The 22,093-nt window shown below is 40.9% G+C and overlaps 1 protein-coding gene across 1 annotated transcript in view; it reads left to right on the plus strand.

The window, feature by feature from the left end:
* The first annotated feature begins 7,458 nt into the window (after positions 1–7,458).
* Positions 7,459–22,093, plus strand: part of LOC132827971 (GRAM domain-containing protein 2B) — a 72,484-nt gene continuing 57,849 nt past the window's right edge. The window contains exon 1 of the mRNA XM_060844828.1: positions 7,459–7,867. Within this exon, the coding sequence (XP_060700811.1) occupies positions 7,776–7,867 (92 nt within the window). The 5' untranslated portion in view covers positions 7,459–7,775. The remainder of the gene's footprint in view (positions 7,868–22,093) is intronic.

The raw sequence follows: 22,093 nt of genomic DNA on the forward strand, positions 1-22,093 counted from the left end.
ACAAAGGGATGTTTCTATGTCACATCAACATCAGATTGAGGATAACACTTGCAATTTCTGCTGGCTGTGCTGATTGGAGATCAGAGACATTATGTGACAGTAAAGAAAGTTAAAATCCAATGGTTAATGAGATAATTAAATTAGATGACTGGAGGGCAGGAAATTCTGCACATAACCCAGAAGTATTGACCATCCTTAACTCAACCTTATGTAATAAGAATGAGAATAAGTCTTCATTGCCTTATCACTGCACAAGAAAAAAAATCAATTTTAAAGCAAATGTAAAGTTCAAATTCTGCTGCCTAAGAATTACATTATTAAAATTTTACAACATAATCCTTATGATATATTAATGTTCAGAAGTGTAGCTAAAACACATTACATTTACAGCACATAATAGCTTCTTTGAGCAAGCACAGCTTTAATCCCAATACCATTAATAAATGAATTAGAGCTTTATGCCAAGCTTTAAATTGACAGTGAGAAATTCTTTTGATCTCATACTAGGCATTTTCTTTTACGCCATATAATATGATTTTCAGCTGATGTAAAGCTGCAAAATATTTACTTTCCTGTATCTAAGCTCATAAAGTGTATTGCAGTAAAATATGACAAAGATAGGAATTTATGGTTTAGTTTTTAATGTTTCTGTCAGACTTTTCTCCCATCCTTATTTCCAAGGGTTGGGCCAAGGTCTTCTATTGAATTGACCCACACCTGCAGGCAAAATATGGCTGTTGTTTGCCATTGCTTTCTGCAGGATTTAATTTAGTTTTAAATACTTTGGAATAATTTGGCATTTAAAATAGAATCAGCCAGATAAGATTTTGGAAAGTATTTATGAAAATGACTTCATTTGTAGTTATCTTAGCATGTCAAGGATCAACTCATATGGTTTCTTGAGAAGTATCAACCTTCATCATGGTTACTTCTTAACAATGCATAGGCACCCCAAGTCCTGTTGATTGAATTCATCAGACTTTAATCTCATTAATTGGAAAAGGGGGAAACAGTTAAATTTAGCAATACGGGCCAGTCAATAGAGGTGTAGAGATAGCAATTTGGGAAAATAAAATATTAGGCATTTTGAAAATTACATAACTTCAAACAATATTTGACAAAGTTATATTGGTTCGGAACAGTATAGAGAAATAAGAGGTGAAAGGTTGCTTTGCAGACAAGGACAGAAGTATACATTAGTACTCCCAAAGGATCATAATGAGAATCTGAAGTAAAATAGTGCTGATGCTACAAATTCAGAATAACATCAGAAAGGTCTTCAGAAACACAGCAGATCTGGCAGCATCTCTAGAAAGAGAAACAGAATTAACATTTTGAGTCCAACGTGACTCTTTTTCAGAACTAAAGAGGTGGAAAGCAATAGTCCAAATAAAAAGGTTGGGAGGAGCAGACACAATAGCCAAGTAGAACAGACACAATGGTCAAGAAACGGTATCACAGAACAAAAGGTAAAGCAAGTGGTAATGGAGGGCTTTGTAGATCCAAAGAAGATGTTAACAGCAGAGTAAATTTCAGCTCTGATGAAAACAAAATGAAGGCACATTATTATGGGGAAAGAAACATGATGGACTTCAAGTATTTTGCATCAGTATTTACTGTGGAAAAGGACATGAAAGATATAGAATGTAGGGAAAAAGATAGTGACATCTTGAAAAATGTCCATATTACAGAGGAGGAAGTGCTGGATGTCTTGAAACGCATAAAAGTGGATAAATCCCCAGGACTTGATGAGGTGTACCCTAGAACTCTGTGGGAAGCTAGAGAAGTGATAGCTGGGCCTCTTGCTGAGATATTTGTATCATTGATAAGCACAGGTGAGGCACCGGAAAACTGGAGGTTGGCTAACGTGGTGCCACTGTTTAAGAAAGGTAGTAAAGACAAGCTAGGGAACTATAGACCAGTGAACCTTACATTGTTGGTGAGCAAGTTGTTGGAGGGAATCCTGAGGGACAGGACGTATTTGGAAAGGCAAGGACTGATTAGGGATAGTCAACATGGCGTTTTGCATGGGAACTCATGTCTCACAAACTTGATTGAGCTTTTTGAAGAAATAACAAAGAGAATTGATGAGGGCAGAGTGGTAGACGTGATCTATATGGACTTCAGTAAGGCATTCGACAAGGTTCCCCATGGGATACTTGTTAGCAAGGTTAGATCTCATGGGATACAGCGAGAACAAGCCATTTGGATACAGAATTAGCTCAAAGGCAGAAGACAGAGGGTGGTGGTGGAGGGTTGTTTTTCAGACTGGACGCCTGTGACCAGTGGAATGCCACAAGGATCGGTGCTGGGCCCACTACTGTTTGTCATTAACATAAATGATTTGAATGGGAGCATGAGAGGTACAGTTAGTAAGGTTGCAGATGACACCAAAATTGGAGGTGTAGTGGACAGCGAAGAGGGTTACCTCAGATTACAACGGAAATTTGATCAGATGGGCCAATGGGCTGAGGAATGGCAGATGGAGTTTATAAATGTGAGGTGCTGCATTTTGAGAAAGCAAATCTTAGCAGGACTTATACACTTAATGGTAAGGTCCTAGGGAATGATGGTGAACAAAGAAACCTTAGAGTTCATAGCACCTTGAAAGTGGAGTTGCAGGTAGAACGGATAGTAAACAAGGCATTTGGTATGCTTTCCTTTATTGGTCAGAGTACTGAGTACAGGAGTTGGAGGTCATGTTGCGGCTGTACAGGACATTGGTTAGACCACTTTTGGAATATTGTGTACAATTCTGGTCTCCTTCCTTTTGGAAAGATGTTGTGAAACTGAAAGGGTTGAGAAAAGATTGAGACGGATGTTGCCAGGGTTGGAGAATTTGAGCTTTCGGGAGAGGCTAAATAGGCTGTGGCTGTTTTCCCTGCAGTGTCAAAGGCCGAGGAGAGACCTTATGGAGGATTATAAAATCATGAGGAGCATGGATAGGATAAATAGATAAAGTCACTTCCCTGGGGTGCGGGAGTCAAGAACTAGAGGGCATAGATTTAGGGTGAGAGGGGAAGGTCAACTTTTTCATGCAAAGGGTTGTATGTGTATGGAATGAGTTGCCAGAGGAAGTGGTGGAGGCTGGTACAATTGCAACATTTAAAAGGCATCTGAATGGGTATATGAATAGGAAGGGTTTGGAGGGATATTGGCCAGGTGCTGGCAGGTGGGACTAGATTGGGTTGGGATATCTAGTCAGCATGGACAGGTTGGACCGAAGGCCCTGTTTCCGTGCTGTACGTCACTATGACTCTATGACTTTAAGTCTATATCAAAAGTGGTACAGTTTTAGGACAAAGGACCAATAATTTAGAACTGAGATGAAGACAAATTTCTTTACTTAGCAGATTGAAAAACTTAGAATTCTTTACTCCAGAAGGTGATAAATACTCCATTATTGAGATCTTGATCAGATGGGCCAATGGGCTGAGGAGTGGCAGATGGAGTTTAATTTAGAAAAATGCGAGATGCTGCACTTTGGAAAATCAAGTCTTAGCAGGACCTATACACTTAATGCTATGATCCTAGGGAGTGTTGCTGAACAAAGAGACCTTGGAGTGCAGGTTCATAGCTCCTTGAAAGTAGGTAGGATAGTGAAGAACGTGTTTGGTATGCTGCAGAGTATTTAGTACATAAGTTGGGAGGTCATGTTGCGGCAGTACAGGACATTGGTTAGGCCATTTTTGGAATATTGCGTATAATTCTGGTCTCCTTCCTATTGAACGAATGTTGTGAAACTTGAAAGACTTAAAAAAAATTTATAAGCATGTTGCCAGGGTGGAGGATTTGAGCTAGAGGGAGAGGCTGAGCAGGCTGGGGCTGTTTTCCCTGGAGTGTCAAAGGCTGGGGTGTGACCTCAAAGAGGTTTATAAAACCATGAGGGGCATGGATAAGCTAAATAAATAAAGTCTATTCTCTGGGGTGGGGGAATCCAGAACTAGAGGGCATATGTTTAGCGTGAGAGGGGAAAGATATAAAAGAGATCTAAGGGGCAACTTTTTTCACACAGAGGGTGGTACGTTTATGGAATGAGCTGCCAGATGAAGCTGTGGAAGCTCGTACAATTGCAACATTTAAAAGGCATCTGGATGGGTATATGAATAAGAACAGTTTAGAGGGATATGGGCCAAGTGCTGGCAAATGGAACTAGATTAGGTTGGGATATCTGGTCAGTATGGATGAGTTGGACCAAAGGGTCTGTTTCCGTACATCTCTATGACTTTATGACTTTATTTAAGACTCAAATGTACAATTGTTTTCACTCTTGGAAAATTGCGCGAAGAGAAGGTGGGAAAGTAGAAGTGAATCAACGATCATATACTGATTGACAGAACAAGTTTAACAGGCCCTTGCCAAATTGGAATATAAATTACTGAACTTTATTCCTTAGGTTCCTATTTTTAGATCATACTGTTATCTCTTCCATCTCTTCATCAGAGATGTACGGAAACAGACCCTTTGGTCCAACTCATCCATACTGACCAGATATCCCAACCTAATCTAGTTCCATTTGCCAGCACTTGGCCCATAGCCGTAGTATAATTATGTAAAGCATTTTTGTAACGACTTTTGTGCAGTACCAGTCTGCGAAATGCAGACAAGGAAACAAAGTCAATACTTGTTAATACGCTCACTCATATATATGTAGTGCTAATAGCAGTAAGTTTTGGAAATATTGTGCCCGTCAAATTGAGTGATGCTGCTGCTGGTGAATGCAGCATCTTCCATTTCAGAACTCCAATATTAGCAAACATTTTAAACATTTATTCATGCAATGTAGGTGTTACTGGCTTGGCCAGCATTTATTGTCCATTCCTACTTGCCAGAGGGCACTTAAGAGTCAACCATATTGCAATGGGAATGGAGTCACATGTAGGCCAGACTAAGTAAAGATATCACATTTCCTCCCCTACAAGGGCATCAGTGAACCTGATGTGTTTTTGTGGCAATTGATGGTGATTACATGATTGTCCTTAGGCCAGCTCTTCATTTCAGAGCTTTTCATTGAGTTCAAATTTCAAGATTCGCCATGGTGGTTTTCAAACTATATCCTAACAGCAAAAGCCTGGGGCTCTGGATTGTTAGTCCATTGACATAATGCCACCATCACGCGTTAAATGTGCAGGAAAGCTTCAACAATGTGCCTAAAGATACCATCAGCATTGCTAGTGATGCACTTTCCATTCATTATACCAGCTGTCTCATAATTCCTTTATGATGTGGAGGTGCCAATGTTGGGTTGGGGTGGACAAAGTTAAAAATCACACGATACCAGGTTATAGTCCAACAGGATTATTTGAAATCTCAAGTTTTTGGAGCACAGCTCCTTTGTCAGGTGAAGATTTCAAAAGCGTGTGATTTCAGATAATTTCTTTTTGTGAACTTTATTAAACTCTAAACAGTAACTATACAGCAAATCTGTAATCAGCTCAGTGTAGGGTTTGAACATACAACCATCTGATTTAGGAACAGAAACCTGGGCCAGGTGCTGGAGGTGGGACTAGATTGGGTTGGGATATCTAGTCGGCATGGATAAGTTTGACTGAAGGGTCTGTTTCCGTGCTGTACATCTCTATGTGTCTATAACTGAAGGCAGATATCTGCTTCAAATGCAAAGCCTTTGAAATGTAATGTCCCTCATGCTAAGCATGAGATTTATTGGTCAGAGCATTGAGTATAGAGGTTGGGAGGTCATGTTGCGGCTGTACAGGACATTGGTTAGGCCACATTTGGAACATTGTGTGCAATTCTGGTCTCCCTGCTATAGAAGGATACTATGTAACTTGAAAGGGTTCAGAAAAGATTTACAAGGGTATTGCCAGGGTTGGAGGGTTTGAGCTATAGGGAAAGGTTGAATAGGCTGGGGTTATTTTCCTTGGAGCTTCAGAGGCTGCCAGGTGACCTTATAGAGGTTTATAAAATCATGAGGGGCATGGTTAGGGTAAATAGACAAGGTCTTTTCCCTAGCAAAAGCGGGTATTGCAGATGCTGGAGATTAGAGTCAAGATTAGAGTGGAGCTGGAAAACCACAGCAGGTTTGGCAGCATCCGAGCAGCAGGAAAGTCGACGTTTCGGGCAAAAGCCCTTCTTTCCCTACGATAGGGGAATTCAGAACTAGAGGGTATAGTTTAATGTGAAAGGCGAAAGATTTAAAAGGGACCTAAGATGCAATATTTTCACACAGAGGAATGGACTGCCAGAGGAAGTGGTGGAGACTGGTACAATTACAACATTTAAAAGTCATGTGGATGAGTATACAAATAGGAAGGGATTAGAGAGATATGGGTCAAGTGCTCGCATATGTGACTAGGTTAATTTAGGATTTCTGGTCGGCATGGACAAGTTGGACCAAAGGGTCTGTTTCCGTGCTGTGCATCTCTATGACTGTATGAGTCAGATTCAGGCCCACTCCATAGCACTACTATTGTCGAGACACCAACACTGGCAGGAGCAACTTAATGCTTTTCTGGATGCAGTGAAACCCATCCGAAGAAAACAAATGATGCTTACTTAGGATGAGTGGCAAGAATTTCCAATATAAACAGCTGTCCCTGGGTTTCACCAACGTCATCAAAACAGTGCCACCCCATTATTAGCCACACTGTATTCCAGCCACTAGAGGGCTGAGCAACTCTGAACTCAATCCAGTATTATCATTAAAGTAATAAATCTATTGGTGGGATTACACAGAATTAGCTATTGCATATTGTACAAAATGTATGATGAGTTTGCACACAGTTAGATATGTCCATCATTTCATCATGTTTTATGCAGAAGAAGTCTTCACCAGATTGCTTTTGTGCTTTTCCAGATTGTTGGGGGAAGAGCTAACAGCGAAAGAATGAAGCCACGTTTACCTTTCACTGCTTTTGGAGAAATAATAATTATTTTATTTTTTCTGTTCTAGACATAGAATCATTATAACACATGGCAAACTTCCATCACACTGAACATTAGGCGAGATTGGAGAACTCCTTAAGCGGCATAAGAGATTCCAACTTGAACCCAGCTTGCAATTTTGCACTCATACAAACTAAACTGAACAAATTTATAGCTGTTTAAATGAGTAACAACAGCAGGACTTGATATCCGAGCCTTGGCAGGCTCTATTCCAAATGGTACGGATGTCAAATCGTTCCCTGCCTCACCCACTTAATGCTGTTTCACTGAGAGTGGAGGTTGTCCTCAATGGCTGTGAATTTCTATTTGCTTCTTCAGTGGGACTCTCTCATTCTCTCCAAATATTACATGAAACTGTGTTATCGAAATGCACGGGCAGCTTGTCAAATCATACCCTGTCTAAATAATTGACAGTATGTACTATACCAGAGTTCGCTGCAAGAAATTCAAGGGCTGCTTAGAGACACATCCTGTGTGCCTGCAGAACTAGCAGTTTTGTTCATAATTGGTTGAAACAGCCAGGAGGGAGTGGATACTGCACAATTGGAGGTGTTCCCTCCAGGCGATAGGTGGGCTGTTCAGTAAAATCTAAAATAAAAGTTTCTACGCATGTTTTAAGAAAGTTTTGCAAGCTACCTATCCGAGCAAGTTTTTCCTCGTTAGATTAGCGAACAGTTTTTTTTTATTTTTGTTTCTCCCCCCTTTGGCTTACTCAGAGAAAGCTGCCCCACACCGGGCCCAGTGGTACGATTTTTCGAGCATACTCCAGGAACAAAGGACGTGCCTTGCCCTCCTCCCTGAAGTCTGGAGGAGTTTAATGCAGAGGTAAAGACAGCTGTAAGTGGAGTAATCCCTGGGAAAGAATCCTGATGACTGAGCAAAACCAGAATTGTACTCCTGCGGAAGAACTGAAATCTACGAGATTTCTTAGTAAGAAAGACTCTAAAAGCGTTTCATTTCAGTAAGTATGACGTTTCCCCCCAAAGCATTATTTTAAAGTGCAATTGCTGAATGATGTTTGCAAAAAAAAGTTCGAAATTTAACAAGCTATTTTAGTTTAGCTTTTGCATGTTTTAGCTATATACCGACTGTTATTGTCAACTTTTGCTTCAAGTTTGGCTTGCTTGGCCTCTAGTGCTTGAATAAAAAGTGATTTATTTTTACAGATAGTATTTTGGTGTTCAGTAGAACAGTATATTGTTTCATATTTTGCCCTGAGAACGATATTGAAAAGGACTCGCAGGTCATGGCCATTATTTCCCTTGTAATTTGAGTTCTGCAGGTTTGGTTACCTTGTTCCTTTTAGCTCTACAATATCTAACAGCAATATTTTTGTTAAATGGAAGCATCTGAAAGAAACAATATTTTAGATCCAAATATTTAGCAAGTGCTTCTTGATAAACTTCATGCTTTCTTTTCTTAAAGCTGAAGTAATTATTCAATCTGCAATCTTCAATCTGCCAATGCAGAACTAGAAATTTTCAGGTGCTTTCCCAATGTTCATTACTAACATAATTGCAGTAAAGATGCATTTATTAACCTTTACAACAAGTGGAAAGTGATTCCAATATAGACTCTTAATCTGAGTCTGAGTTCTCACTGTAATGCTCTTTGAGGAGACTATAATGCATCAGTTGAACTTGACATCGCAAGGAATGTATGAGTGTGTGGGGATAAAAAATAAGGTTTTAATCAATATTCAGTTTTGCTACTTCCAAGATATCCTAAAGTAGCTTCCAGTCTGAGAAATGCCATTGTGACAAAGCTATAAGTTTGTGTAGAGGGAAGTCCTAAGCATCAAAAGAAAATTTTATTTTGTCATTGCATAGAGCAGCACGGGAGTCTGCCAGCCTGTTGAATAATGTAACGGCTCCTTTTAATAAATAGTTCAATTAGCCTCATTTTGTTTCATTGTCGACCAAGGAATAAATATTGGCCGTAATACTAGAGAGAACGTGCCTGGTCCTCTTCAAAATATTGATGAGACCTTTCTATTTACCTGTGAGGGCAGACCAGGCTGGCTGAAAGACTGTGCCAATACCAATGCAGTATTCTTCAATGACTTGTTGCTGTGTCCACCAGGATTTTTGTGCTTGAGTTTCTGGAGTGGAACCTGAATGCATAACCTTTGCCTGTCACTGTGAGAATGTTGCCAATCGGGTTTTGCCAAAACTTGGGAGTGTAACCAGGCAAGGTTCACTCTAGATACAATTACCACACCTGGATCAGGTTGTGTTCCCTACAGCCTGCTTGCCAAGAAAATTTAGAGATGTCCTCTTCCAGCTACTTGATCCCCACAATTAGCTTGATCAAGCTCAATTGTTCTGCTTCACATCAGTTCTGTCTGTACCATGTTTTGTTGCAGCACCTTTAATGGACTTGCCCTCTGTGTGTTCGCTGTTATTACCAGTAGGTCCATTTCTGACCACTAGCCCAGCGCTGCTTCGAGTAGAGCATACCCTTTGATGATTTCTATCTCGTCTCTCTGTTTTTTTCCCCCTCTTTTCTCCTCCCACCCTGCCATTGAACTACAATGCTCAAGGTATGAGACCTGCTTCTTTATTCAGTGCACGCACATCCAAGGAGAAAGTAAGGACTGCAAATGCTGGAGGTCAAAGCTGAAAAATGTGTTGCTGGAAAAGCGCAGCAGGTCAGGCAGCATCCAAGGAGCAGGAGAATCGACATTTCAGGCACCCGAAACACCAATTCTCCTGCTCCTTGGATGCTGCCTGACCTGCTGCACTTTTCCAGCAACACATTTTTCAGCACCCACATCCAAGTCAGTCTTATCAAACCTGTGCTATTGCCCTCTCTCTCGTCTTTCCAGTTTGTTTCTGCAACCACTTCTGGATTGTTCGCGTGATTAAATTCTCAAGCTTTGACTAGTCCTTGTTCCTTCTACTGTAATGGCCACTCCCAGCTCCACATTTCCCTGCACCCTCATCCTGTCACCTTCTTGGACCACTTCAGTCTTTGGGTGTAGGCACTTCCTTATCCAGTGATAGAGGGATGATGATGCAATCCACGTTAGAATGGCATGTGGGTCAGAGATAAATTTGCAGTGGTGGTGATCCAATGAATCAATAGACCGTCTGCTTCTAGGCTGTAGAGTTTATAAGCTTGAAAGCATGGAAGCAAACCATTTGCAAACTGTATAAGTCCTGCCCTTGTTTGTCTTACCAAAATGCTATAACTCACATTGTACCAAAGCTACAATATTAGCCATCTTCCAGGACCTCACCTGTGGCTGTAGATGATACAGATTGATTGCATGCATTTTTTAGATGGTGCACGCTGCTCCTTCTGCATGTCAACAGTGGAAAAAAATGATTATAGAAGGTGGTGCCCTTCAAGTGGGTTACTTCATCGTGGATGTGTGTAAGCTTCTTGAGTATAATTAGAGAGTAGCACTCATCCAAGCTCGTGGAGAGCAGTCATTCCAGCTGCTGACTTGTACCTTGTCGTCTGTGCACTGGTTTTGAGGAGACAGACAGTGAGTTACTCACTCTGCAATTCCTAGCCTGTGACCTGCTATTCTAGCGTGTGTGTGTGTGTGTGTGTGTGTGTGTGTGTGTGTATCCGATCCAGTGCAGTTCTGCCCAAGGGTTATCCCCAAGATTTGATAGTGAGGGATTCAATGATTGTAATGCTATTGAACGATGTGGAGCAATAGCTTAATTATCTCTTGTTGGAGATTGTCATTGTCCGGCACTTGTGTAACGTGAATGTTACTTAAAATTTGTCAGCCCCAAACCTGGATGCTGCCTCGGTCTTGCTGCAAAAGAATTTAAGACCTTCTGGACAAAAGAATCCATATCTAGCAGGCTGTAATATCGGAACAACTTGAGACGACTTTAAGTAATCACCTGTTGCAAGCAAAATCAAGCACGTCATTATCAAAAAGGTGAAATAAAAACAGAAATTGCTGGAAAATCTCAGCAGGTCTGGCAGCATCCATGGAGAGAAATCAGTTAATGTTTTGGGTCCAGTGACCCTTCTGAAGAACAAAAATCTTTAATAGTACTTATTAAATAATTATTATTTTTATACTTTTGATCTACAGAAACTCGATGTATGTATGAACAGCTTTACATACAATAATGCTTCAGTGCTCATGGTTCCAGTTCCTGAATTTAGGATCACAAGCTTGATGTTTGTTTTTGTTGAACCGAAACTAACTTGATTTGCAATTAAAAATCACACAACACCAGGTTATAGTCCAACAGGTTTAATTGAAAGCACACTAGCTTTCGGAGCGACGCTCCTTCATCAGGTGATTGTGTGATTTTTAACTGTGTACACCCCAGTCCAACACCGGCATCTCCAAATCTTGTTTTGCAATCCTTGTTTTGTGATGCTGGCTTTGCAAACTGTGAAATGCAAGAATAATCACTAATACTTGGATTGGTGTGAGTAAGGATAATTGATCTCTTCATATGAATTTTGTATTGTTGTTTTATATTCTATTGATCACCTTTCCAATGGCTTTTTTTTTCAAGCAGGGAAAGTAAGGTGATACAAAATCTTTATAACATTGAAAGGCAAGCAGTATGTTGCCAGAAGGAAAAAAAAAGTGAGGAATGGTGGGAGGAGCAAAACGGAGCCTCTTGCACATGGTGGCAAAATGCAGAGAATTTTCAACCATGATTTCTGTTTACACGTTTATTCCTTTCTCAGAATGTAAATTGACTGGTATATTAAAAATTTCTTAGTTCAAGGTTTTCAACTCCAACTTCAATGTTAGCATTTCATGGATCACATAAGACTCCATATTCAATGGAAGCTCAATACATGATAGTTTCATGAAGTACTGTAAAAGGTTTGAATACAGATCCTTTAATAGATAATACTTTCTTTTATACAGGACTGAAAAAATAAGAATGAGCTAGCATTAGAATTAGTGTTTAATAATTGTAACAGGTTGATAAGGATGTGGGCACAGACTTGGCCTTTGAGTACCTCTCACACTGTTTTGTTTCTTTGGAATGGCAGAAACTTTTAAGCTGCAGCTGACAACAGAATACGAATTCAGTTAACTTCCCATGTGCATGTGTAGCCATTTCCCATTGACTTCTAGGAACAATGTCTGGAAAATCTAATCCTTCAGTTAGGAATAGTAACTTGCAGTACGATCAAGAAAACGGAGCTAAAGCACTTTGATGACAAAGGTATTAGATGTGGAGCATTTGAAATGGGATTTGCAAGGAGAGGAATATTGAAAGCTTACACACTAAATGGGGAGGATTGTGTACATTTAGTGCTTGAAATGGAAAATTAGTGATCATCTGTGGGAAGTACCAAATTATAAAACAAAAATAAACTGTCACTGCTCGAACTTTTTTGTATTGTGTGGCTAGATAGGAGCAATGTTGGGTCTGATTTACCCAGAATATTGTGTAATAATGGCAAATAATAATAAAACCACTACATAAGTCTGTCTGAACAAAACAATTAGTAACAGTAAATGAATCTCTCAGCTGAACTCTTGTATGCAGTGAGCTGTCTGTTGCCTTAGTCCAAACCATCAGATGTCAGCTTAGTTATTTGGAAAGATTACATGCCCATTGTTTGACCTGTTATTTGAACCCATAAGCCTCTGAACTTCTTCTACTGTATCATTATCCAGCATCCCAGTTGGCAGAAACTGTTATTTCATCCAGATACAAAAGAAGGAGCTGATCAGGTGTACCCGTGAACTCTGTGGGAAGCTAGAGAAGTGATTGCTGGGCCTCTTGCTGAGATTTTTGTATCATTGATAGTCACAGGTGAGGTGCTGGAAGACTGGAGGTTGGCAAACGTGGTGCCACTGTTTAAGAAGGGCGGTAAGGACAAGCCAGGGAACTATAGATCAGTGAGCCTGACCTTGGTGGTGGGCAAGTTGTTGGAGGGAATCCTGAGGAACAGGATGTACATGTATTTGGAAAGGCAAGGACTGCTTCGGGATAGTCAACATGGCTTTGTGCGTGGGAAATCATGTCTCACAAACTTGATTGAGTTTTTTGATGAATTAAAAAAAAGATTGATGTGGGCAGATCAGTAGATGTGATCTATATGGACTTCAGTAAGACGTTCAACAAGGTTCCCCATGGGAGACTGATTCACAAGGTTAAATCTCATGGAATACAGGGAGAACTAGTCATTTGGATACAGAACTGGCTCAAAGGTAGAAGACAGGGTGGTGGTGGAGGGTTGTTTTTCAGACTGGAGGCCTGTGACCAGTGGAGTGCCACAAGTATCAGTGCTGGGCCTTCTACTTTTTGTCACTTACATAACTGATTTGATTAGATTACTTAGGGTGGAAACAGGCCCTTCGGCCTAACAAGTCCACACTGACCCGCCGAAGCGCAACCCACCCATACCCCTACATATACCCCTTACCTAACACTACGGGCAATTTAGCATGGCCAATTCACCTGACCCGCACATCTTTGGACTGTGGGAGGAAACCGGAGCACCCGGAGGAAACCCACGCAGACACGGGGAGAATGTGCAAACTCCACACAGTCAGTCGCCTGAGGCGGGAATTGAACCCAGGTCCCTGGCGCTGTGAGGCAGCAGTGCTAACCACTGTGCCACCGTGCCTCCGATGCATTTGGATGCGAGCATAAGAGGTACAGTTAATAAGTTTGCAGATATCACCAAAATTGGAGGCATAGTGGACAACGAAGAGGGTTACCTGAGATTACAATAGAATCTTGACCAGAAAGGCCAATGGACTGAGAAGTGGCAGATGGAGTTTAATTCAGATAAATGCAAGGTGCTGCATTTTTGGGAAAGCAAGTCTTTGCAGGACTTATACACTTAATGGTAAGGTCGTAGGGAGTGTTGCTGAACAAAAAGACCTTGGAGTGCAGGTTCATAGCTCCTTGAAAGTGGAGTCACAGGTAGATAGGATAGTGAAGAAGGCGTTTGGTATGCTTTCCTTTGTTGGTCAGAGTTTTGAGCACAGGAGTTGGGAAGTCATGTTGCGGCTGTACAGGCCATTGGTTAGGCCACTGTTGGAATATTGTATGCAATTCTGGTCTCCTTCCTATTGGAAAGATGTTGTGAAACTTGAAAGGGTTCAGACAAGATCTACAAGGATGTTGCCAGGGTTGGAGGATCTGAGCTACAGGAAGAGGCTGTGGCTGTTTTCCCTGGAGTGTCGGAGGCTGAGGGGTGACCTTATAGAGGTTTACAAAATTATGAAGGGCATGGATAGGATAAATAGACTCCCCTGGGGTTGGGGAGTCCACGACTAGAGGGCATAGGTTTAGGGTGAGAGGGGAAAGATATAAAAGAGACCTAAGGGGCAACTTTTTCATGCAGAGAGTAGTACATGTATGGAATGAGCTGCCGGAGAATGTGGTGGAGGCTGGTACAATTGCAACGTTTTAAGAGGCATTTGGATGGGTATAAGAATAGGAAGGGTTTGGAGGGATATGGGCCGGGTGCTGGTAGGTGGGACTAGATTAGGTTGGGATATCTGGTCGGCATGGACGGGTTGGACCGAAGGGTTTGTTTTCATGCTGTCCATCTCTATGACTCTGTGAATAGTCTCAATGCTGTAAGTTTCAATGTGTTTTTGTTTTAGTTTAAACAAACCTCGGTGTTATATCAGTTTACACTATTTCACTATGACTGGATACTGACATTTACAAATTGGTTGTACAAAGAATAACACACTCTACATTTTTCTTCTATATTTGAAATGCAACTTCGCGATGCCAAACTATAAACAATCAAGCTGCCATCTCTCGCCATTGGCTTGATCCAGAAAGAATTATCGTTACAGATGTCAAAAGTTAAAGATTTATTTTCAGTATTGGCATTAGTTGAAGGTAAACAACTGCTAAAAGTAAATCATTTTTAAGTAATGCAGTGAACAGCTGACTGGAAAAATGGGGTGAGCACAGTAAACAGTGCTGTCAGAGGAAATGCAGTACAGTTCATAAGTGGCTGATTGACATAAGCAAAACACAATTTTATTTCTGGGTAATTTGATGTTATTAATGTTGGAAAGTGATATAATGCAGAGTCCATGTTAGTTTTCTCCACATACAGAAAGAAGGTCAAAAATTTAGAAAACCGTTGACTGATCCAGATTAATGTGGACTAGCGTGCAGTAATATGTTTGAAAAGGGAAAAAAAAACAAAGAACAGACAGTGTGCATCATTGTAAGTATGCGAATCGTTATGGATAACAAAGGACAATATATCTTTTACTAAAGGGGCAACTGCCAATTGCTAAGCCTTCTTTAATAGCTCCTCCCAAACTCTCTGCCTTAGAAGGAGAAAGGAAACTAGTGTATTGCCAGCACATCCCAACTCCTACACCATCCTTTACTTTTGCTTCACTGTGGCACTGTTTAAAAAATAACTCCCTGCCTAACAATTTGTTGGGAGTCACTTTATCACACTGATTTGAGCTGGCCAAGCAAATGATTCACTCCTATCTTGAGCAAATGGGGATGCATAACAATGGATTGTTTTGTCAACAACCCTATCATTCAGATGATTAAACAAAAAGTTGTTGTTTTTCAATTTGAGGGCATGGGCTGCAAGTCACTTGATTCTACAGGGTGCCTCACAATGTAGAAGAATCTAGAAAGCAGAATTTGCTTCCTTTTACTCCTGTGCCTCATCTTTGTGATGTTTGGACTTGAAGCATAAAGCAGTTTAATGGAGAAGTTGTCACCAGTTTGAATGACTGGTCAAAAACTTCTCTCATTCAGAGTGTCTTTGGAGCATTTTGCTTGTCATCGGTAAAACTTTGGGCATCTGTGATTTCAGGAACTAGGACGGGAGAGCGGGACGTGAGTGCTGAAGGAGTCACTTTGCAGCCGTTCATACATTGTCCAATCCATTGTTAAATTTGGAGGATTTGCCTGAACTCATGGAGGAAAATATGATAAGAGGCTTCAAGGAGGAAAGTAACGCTTGTTTGATGGTTCACACGTTGAAACTGGCATGTGGTGGAGAGCTGGGGAAATTTTCTCCACTTCTGTTGTGTGCTGTTGGTGCCCAGTTCAGGTCTTGTCAAAGTCTGGGAGTGCCATGATGACAGCTGCTCTGTACATTAGGATTAGAGCAGTTCTTTGTCGTCAAATATTTGTTGTTGCTTATAGAAGGCTGACCTGGCACAGTTGGTTCAGTGTTGGAACTCCTCATTGATGGTGGACTTCTGAGAAAGGTGACTACAAAAGTATGAAATGTGTTAAACATATTCCAGAGTGTCTCCTTCAACATATATGACAGTGGAATATTTATGTAAAGTGGATTGGGTTGATGTGAGTTTCATTTTGTGAGCATTCAAGAAGAAGCGCAGTTGTTTTTGTATTGAAAGTTTGAAGAGCCAGAGAGTATTTTGCAAATCTGGTGCAGTCATCTGAAAACTGTACAAAACATAGGGCAGCACGGTGACTCAGTGGTTAGTGCTGATGTCTCACAGTGCTAGGGACCGGGGTTTGATTCCAGCCTTGAGTGACTGTTTGTGTGTGGGGTTTGCACATTCTCCCTCTGCCTGTATGGGTTTTCTCTAGGTGCCCTGGTTTCCTCTCACGTTCCAAACATGTGCAGGTTAGGTGAGTTGGCCATGCTAAATTGCCCATAGTGTTAGCTGTATTAGTCAGGGGTAAATACATAGGATAGGGGAATGAGTCTGGGTGGGTTACTCTTTTAAGGGTCAGTGTGGACTTGTTGGGCTGAAGGGCCTGTTTCCATGTGTAGGATTCTGTTATATCCAGCATGCTGCCTGTAATATATTTCCTTTAACTTTGAAACAGTTGACTAAGATTAAAGTTTTCCATCCAGGTGGTGTTTAATACTCACACCGGAAGGCAGTTGATCATTGAAATGATTAACCACTGACGACTGGATTAGAAACAACTTTGAGAGATCTATGTACTTGCAAGTATCCAATCCCTCTGTTCCTCCACACTGCCAAGAATCCTACCTTTAATCCTATATTCAGCATTTGAGTTTGACCTTCCAAAATGCATCACTTCGCATTTATCCAGGTTGAACTCCATCAGCCATTTCCCAGCCCAGCTCTGCATCCAGTCTATGTCATGCTGCAGCCTGCAATAGCCATCGATATTATCGACGACTTCCAACCTTTGTGTCATCTGCAAATTTACTAACCCACCCCTCAACCTCTTCATGCAAGTCATTTATAAAAACTATGAAGAGCAGAGGCTCAAGACCCCACTCAACACTGACCTCCAGGCAGAATACTTTCCATCTACAACCACTCTCTGCCTTCTGTCAGCCAACGGATTCTGAATCCAGATAGCCAAATCACCCTGTATCCCATACTTTCTGACTTTATGAATGAACCTACCATGTGGAATCTTATCAAATGCCTTGCTGAAGTCCATATACACCACATCCACTGCTTGACCTTTGTCGACGTGTCTTGTCACATCCTCAAAGAACTCAATAAGATTTGTGAGGCATGACCTGCCCCTCTCAAAGCCATGCTGACTGCCTTTAATCACGCTATGTTGTGCCAAATAGTCATAGATCCTATCCCTCAGAATATTGGCCCCTAGCTGCAGTTTTGGACATTAGCGCAGACAGGGATCGTACTTGACAGTCTCTACTGCACTTTCTGCTAAAGTATTAAGAAGATTTCAATTGTAAAAATTACCCAGTCAGTTGTGGTTGCATTCTGTTTCCTATTACTGTGTTGTTACGGTAAATATGAATGAATACATTTTTAAATTTTGGTCATCTGAATTTTAAACCTTTTTTATATACAAAATCACTTTTTAAACATGAAGAAATGTGGAATTAAAATTACTGAAACATGTCCATATTACAGAGGAAGAAGTGCTGATGTTTTGAAAAGCATAAAAGTGGATAAATCCCCAAGACCTGATCAGGTGTACCCTAGAACTCTGTGGAAAGCTTGGAAAGTGATTGCTGGGCCTCTTGCTGAGATATTTGTATCATCAATGGTCACTGGTGAGGTGCCAGAAGACTGGAGGTTGGCAAATGTGGTGCCACTATTTAAGAAAGTTGGTAAGGACAAGCCAGGGAACTATGGACCGGTGAGCCTGACCTCGGTGGTGGGCAAGTTGTTGGAGGGAATCCTGAGGGACAGGATGTACATGTATTTGGAAAGGCAAGGTCTGGTTCGGGATAGTCAACATGGCTTTGTGTGTGGGAAATCTTGTCACCCAAATTTGATTGAGTTTTTTGAAGAAGCAACAAAGAGCAGTCCTTTGGTGTATTATATCAACCTACCAATCCTCAGAATTGCTGCTACTTACAACATTATAGGCTTTTTCTTTTAATCTTATACAATTCTGAACTTCCTTTGGCAATAAATTTCGACTGAATTTTTTTAAAAAAGATTTTGCACCTTGGAGGAATGTACAGTTGCAGTGAATCAAGTAATAATTCATGTATTATCCATTGCCTATCCTATCATCAAGACTTTTAATGTACTTCCCAGTGTACCTCAGCTATTTATCATCCTTGCTTCAAACTGAATTACCTCCTGTTCAAACATAATGTAAAATTCTATCATATTGTGGTCACATATTTCTAAGGATTCTTTTACAAGATTACTAATTATCCTGAGTGACAGGATGTGCATGTATTTGAAAAGGCAAGGACTGATTAGGGATAGTCAACATTGCTTTGTGCATAGGAAATCATGTCACACAAACTTGATGATTGAGTTTTTTGAAGAAGTAATAGAGGATTAATGAGGGCAGAGCAGTAGACATGATCTTATATGGACTTCAGTAAGGCATTTGACAAGGGTGCACGTGGGAGACTGGTTAGCAAGGTTAGATCTCATGTAATACGGGGAGAACTACAGAACTGGCTCAAAGGTAGAAGACGGAGGGTGATGGAGGGTTGTTTTTCAGACTGGAGGCCTGTGATCAGTGGAATGCCACAAGGATCGGTGCTGGATCCACTACTTTTCATCATTTACATAAATGATTTGCATGTGAGCACAAGTATAGTTAGTAAGTTTGCTGATGACACCAAAATTAGAGGTGTAGTGGGCAGCAAAGAGGGTTCCCTCAGATTACAACAGAATATTGATACAATGAGCCAATGGGCTGAGAAGTGGCAGATGGAGTTTAATTCAGATGGATGTGAAGTGCTGAATTTTGGGAAAGCTAATCTTAGCAGGACTTGTACACTTAATGGTAAGATCCTAGGGAATGTTGCTGAAAAAAAGAGACCTTGGAGTGCAGGTTCATAACTTTTAAAGGAGCTAAGTCACAGGTAGATAGGATAGTGAAGAAGGCATTAGGCATGCTTTCCTTTATTGTATTGAGTACAGGGGTTGAGAGGTCATGTTGCAGTTGTACAGGATGTTGATTAGGCTACTTTGGAATATTGTGTGAAATTCTGGTCTCCTTCCTAACAGAAGGATGTTGTAAAACTGAAAAGGGTTCAGAAAAGATTTACAAGGATGTTGCCAGGGTTGAAAGATCTCAGTTATCTGGAGAGGCTGAATAGACTGGGGCTGTTTTCCCTGGAGCGTCAGAGGCTGAGGGGTGACCTTATAGAGGTTTATAAAATCATGAAGGGCATGGATAGGGTGAATAGGCAAAGTCTCCTCCCTGGCATGGAGGAGTCCAGAACTCGAGGGCATAGGTTTAGGGTGAGAGGGGAAAGTTATGAAAGGAACCGAAGGTTGTACGTGTATGGAATGAGCTACCAGAGGAAGTGGTGGAGGCTAGTACAATTGCAACATTTAAAAGGCTTTGGATGAGTATATGAATAGGAAGGGTTTGGAGGGATTTGGGCTGGCTACTGCCAGGTGGGACTAGATTGGGTTGGGATATCTGCTCGGCATGGGCGAGTTGGACTGAAGAGTCTGTTTTCATGCTGTACGGCTTTGACTTTGACTCCAGTGCCATTTGGTCACAGATTGGGGCAAATTTTGAGAATTCTGGAAACCAATCGACTGTCTGCATTGAAATTAGTTTTGATCTAAAGGCTTTAATATCAGGAATTCAGTCTGCGCTGAGAGGTTTGCGTCTACTGTTTCATTTACGCTCATGATATTTTTTGCATCTTGGGAGATGAAAGGCTTGCTTGCCAATTAGCTTGAAAAGACAATGCAGCTTGGTTCTGGAACACAGTAATTGTTCAACATTTGCTTTTGAGTAGCAGAAAGAAAAATGTATTTGTGACAGCTAGCTGGAACACACTCTCTGCCACCATATTTCTGCCATTATCACTGAGTACCGCACTTAACGGGAAAACAAGCATTGAACAATAACTCAAATATAGCTACTGATTCAGCTATTGCTGAGGATGCAAGGCAGCTATTAGAGTCATAGAGATGGACAGCATGGAAACAGACCCTTCGGTCCAACCCATCCATGCCGACCAGATATCCCAACCCAATCTAGTCCCACCTGCCAGCACCTGGTCCATGTCCCTCTAAACCCTTCCTATCCATATACCCATCCAAATGCCTCTTAAATGTTGCAGTTGTACCAGCCTCCACCATTTCCTCTGGTAGCTCGTGCCATGCATGTACCACCCTCTGCATAAAAAAAGTTGCCCCGTAGGTCTTTTTTTTAATATCTTTCCCCTCTCACCCTAAACCTATGCCCTCATGTTCTGGACTTTCTGACCCCAGAGAAAAGACTTTGCCTATTCACCCTATCCATGCCCCTCACAATTTTGTAAACCTCTAAATAACTGTGGTCTCAGGTTAAGAATCTAACCCTCAAGGATTCTTAAGGACTGTTTAACTGTGTAGTCTTAATTTTTATTTAAATCCCCCATCCCTTTTTAAATTAATCTCCTGTGTCTTTTTAGGTTTAATTTTGTCTTAATTATTTTTCTCAGGGTTAGTAAATGATACTTCCTCTTTCGCTCGCTCAGGAAAACCTTTAGTAATTCGCTCCTTCATATTTATAAACTAGGCCTTAATTGAAGAATGATGGGTGCTACAAAAAAGTTGTTGCAACTAACTCAAAGGGGTTTAAAAAGAGGGATGTTTATTTTTCCTTCCTCACCTGTTTGTAAGATGCAATATGGCTACATATAATCATGCTGACTTGTTTGCATGTTTGGCAATAATATGTTCAAAGTCCACATGAAGCAAATCAATGTTTACCTGGACTTGGCATTTGAGTATAAAGTTTGGGCTTTAAAAGTCAAATTAACCCAATGGAATATTTTTTCACTTAAAAATAGTCCCTAACCTGCCAGAAATGTGAGTGAGGCATTGTTGTTGTGTTGGATCTATACTCTGCCAAGACAGCAACCTGGCCGAACTGAGGACCCATTCCAAAAAACATTTAAAAGAGAAACCTGGTTACAAAGAATGCGTTGCAATTCAAACATTTAATTGGTAACTGAAGCTTGATATTTTTGTCACTTCAGTTAAGTGAGAAATCTGGATCAAAGATACTTTCTTAATCCCAACCCAACCCCCCACTTGAATGCAAAACAATAACAGCAACCAAGGTCATTGCATTGGTGATGACCTTTAGTCATTAGTTCTCATACTGCTAACTGATGCACTTCCAGATATTGCAGAATTGCAGCTTTATTATGGTGATTTGAGGTTGAACTACTATAGGAAACCAGGATGTAATAAAAATTTATTGCAAGTTAAACTCAGCTATATTGACTTATACAGTGGGACTAGAGAAAACCAAGAAATGGTCAACCACCTGATGAAGGAGTATCGCTCCAAAAACTAGTGCTTCCAAATAAACCTGTTGGACTATAACCTGGTGTTGTGTGATTTTTAACTTTGTACACCCCAGTCCAACACTGGCTTCTCCAAATTGAGAAATGAAATGATGTGCATGCATACAACACCTTTCTTGATCACAATATGTCCCAAAATGCTTTATGATCAAATAGGTTCTTCTGAAGTTACAGTTGCAATGTAGGAAAAAGTGCTTCCTATGTACAATTTGGCAGCTTCTACAAAGAGGGAAAATTCAGCTCATCTGAATTTGTAATATTTGACTGAAGAATAGGAAACCGGCATCAGACTCCTTCTCATTTACTACAGCTCTGTCTTCAACATCATAATGCCTTCCAGACTGATAACAAAACTCAGACCTAGGTCTCTGCTCCACCCTCTGCAACTGGATCCTCAGCTTCTCGACCCACAGACTGCAATCAGTGAAGATAAACAACTGCACCACCTTCACAAAAACACTGGAGTCCCCCGAAGGTGCGGTCTCAGCCCACTACTGTACTG

The sequence above is a fragment of the Hemiscyllium ocellatum genome, chromosome 2, assembly GCF_020745735.1.
Source record: "Hemiscyllium ocellatum isolate sHemOce1 chromosome 2, sHemOce1.pat.X.cur, whole genome shotgun sequence".
Taxonomy (NCBI): domain Eukaryota; kingdom Metazoa; phylum Chordata; class Chondrichthyes; order Orectolobiformes; family Hemiscylliidae; genus Hemiscyllium; species Hemiscyllium ocellatum.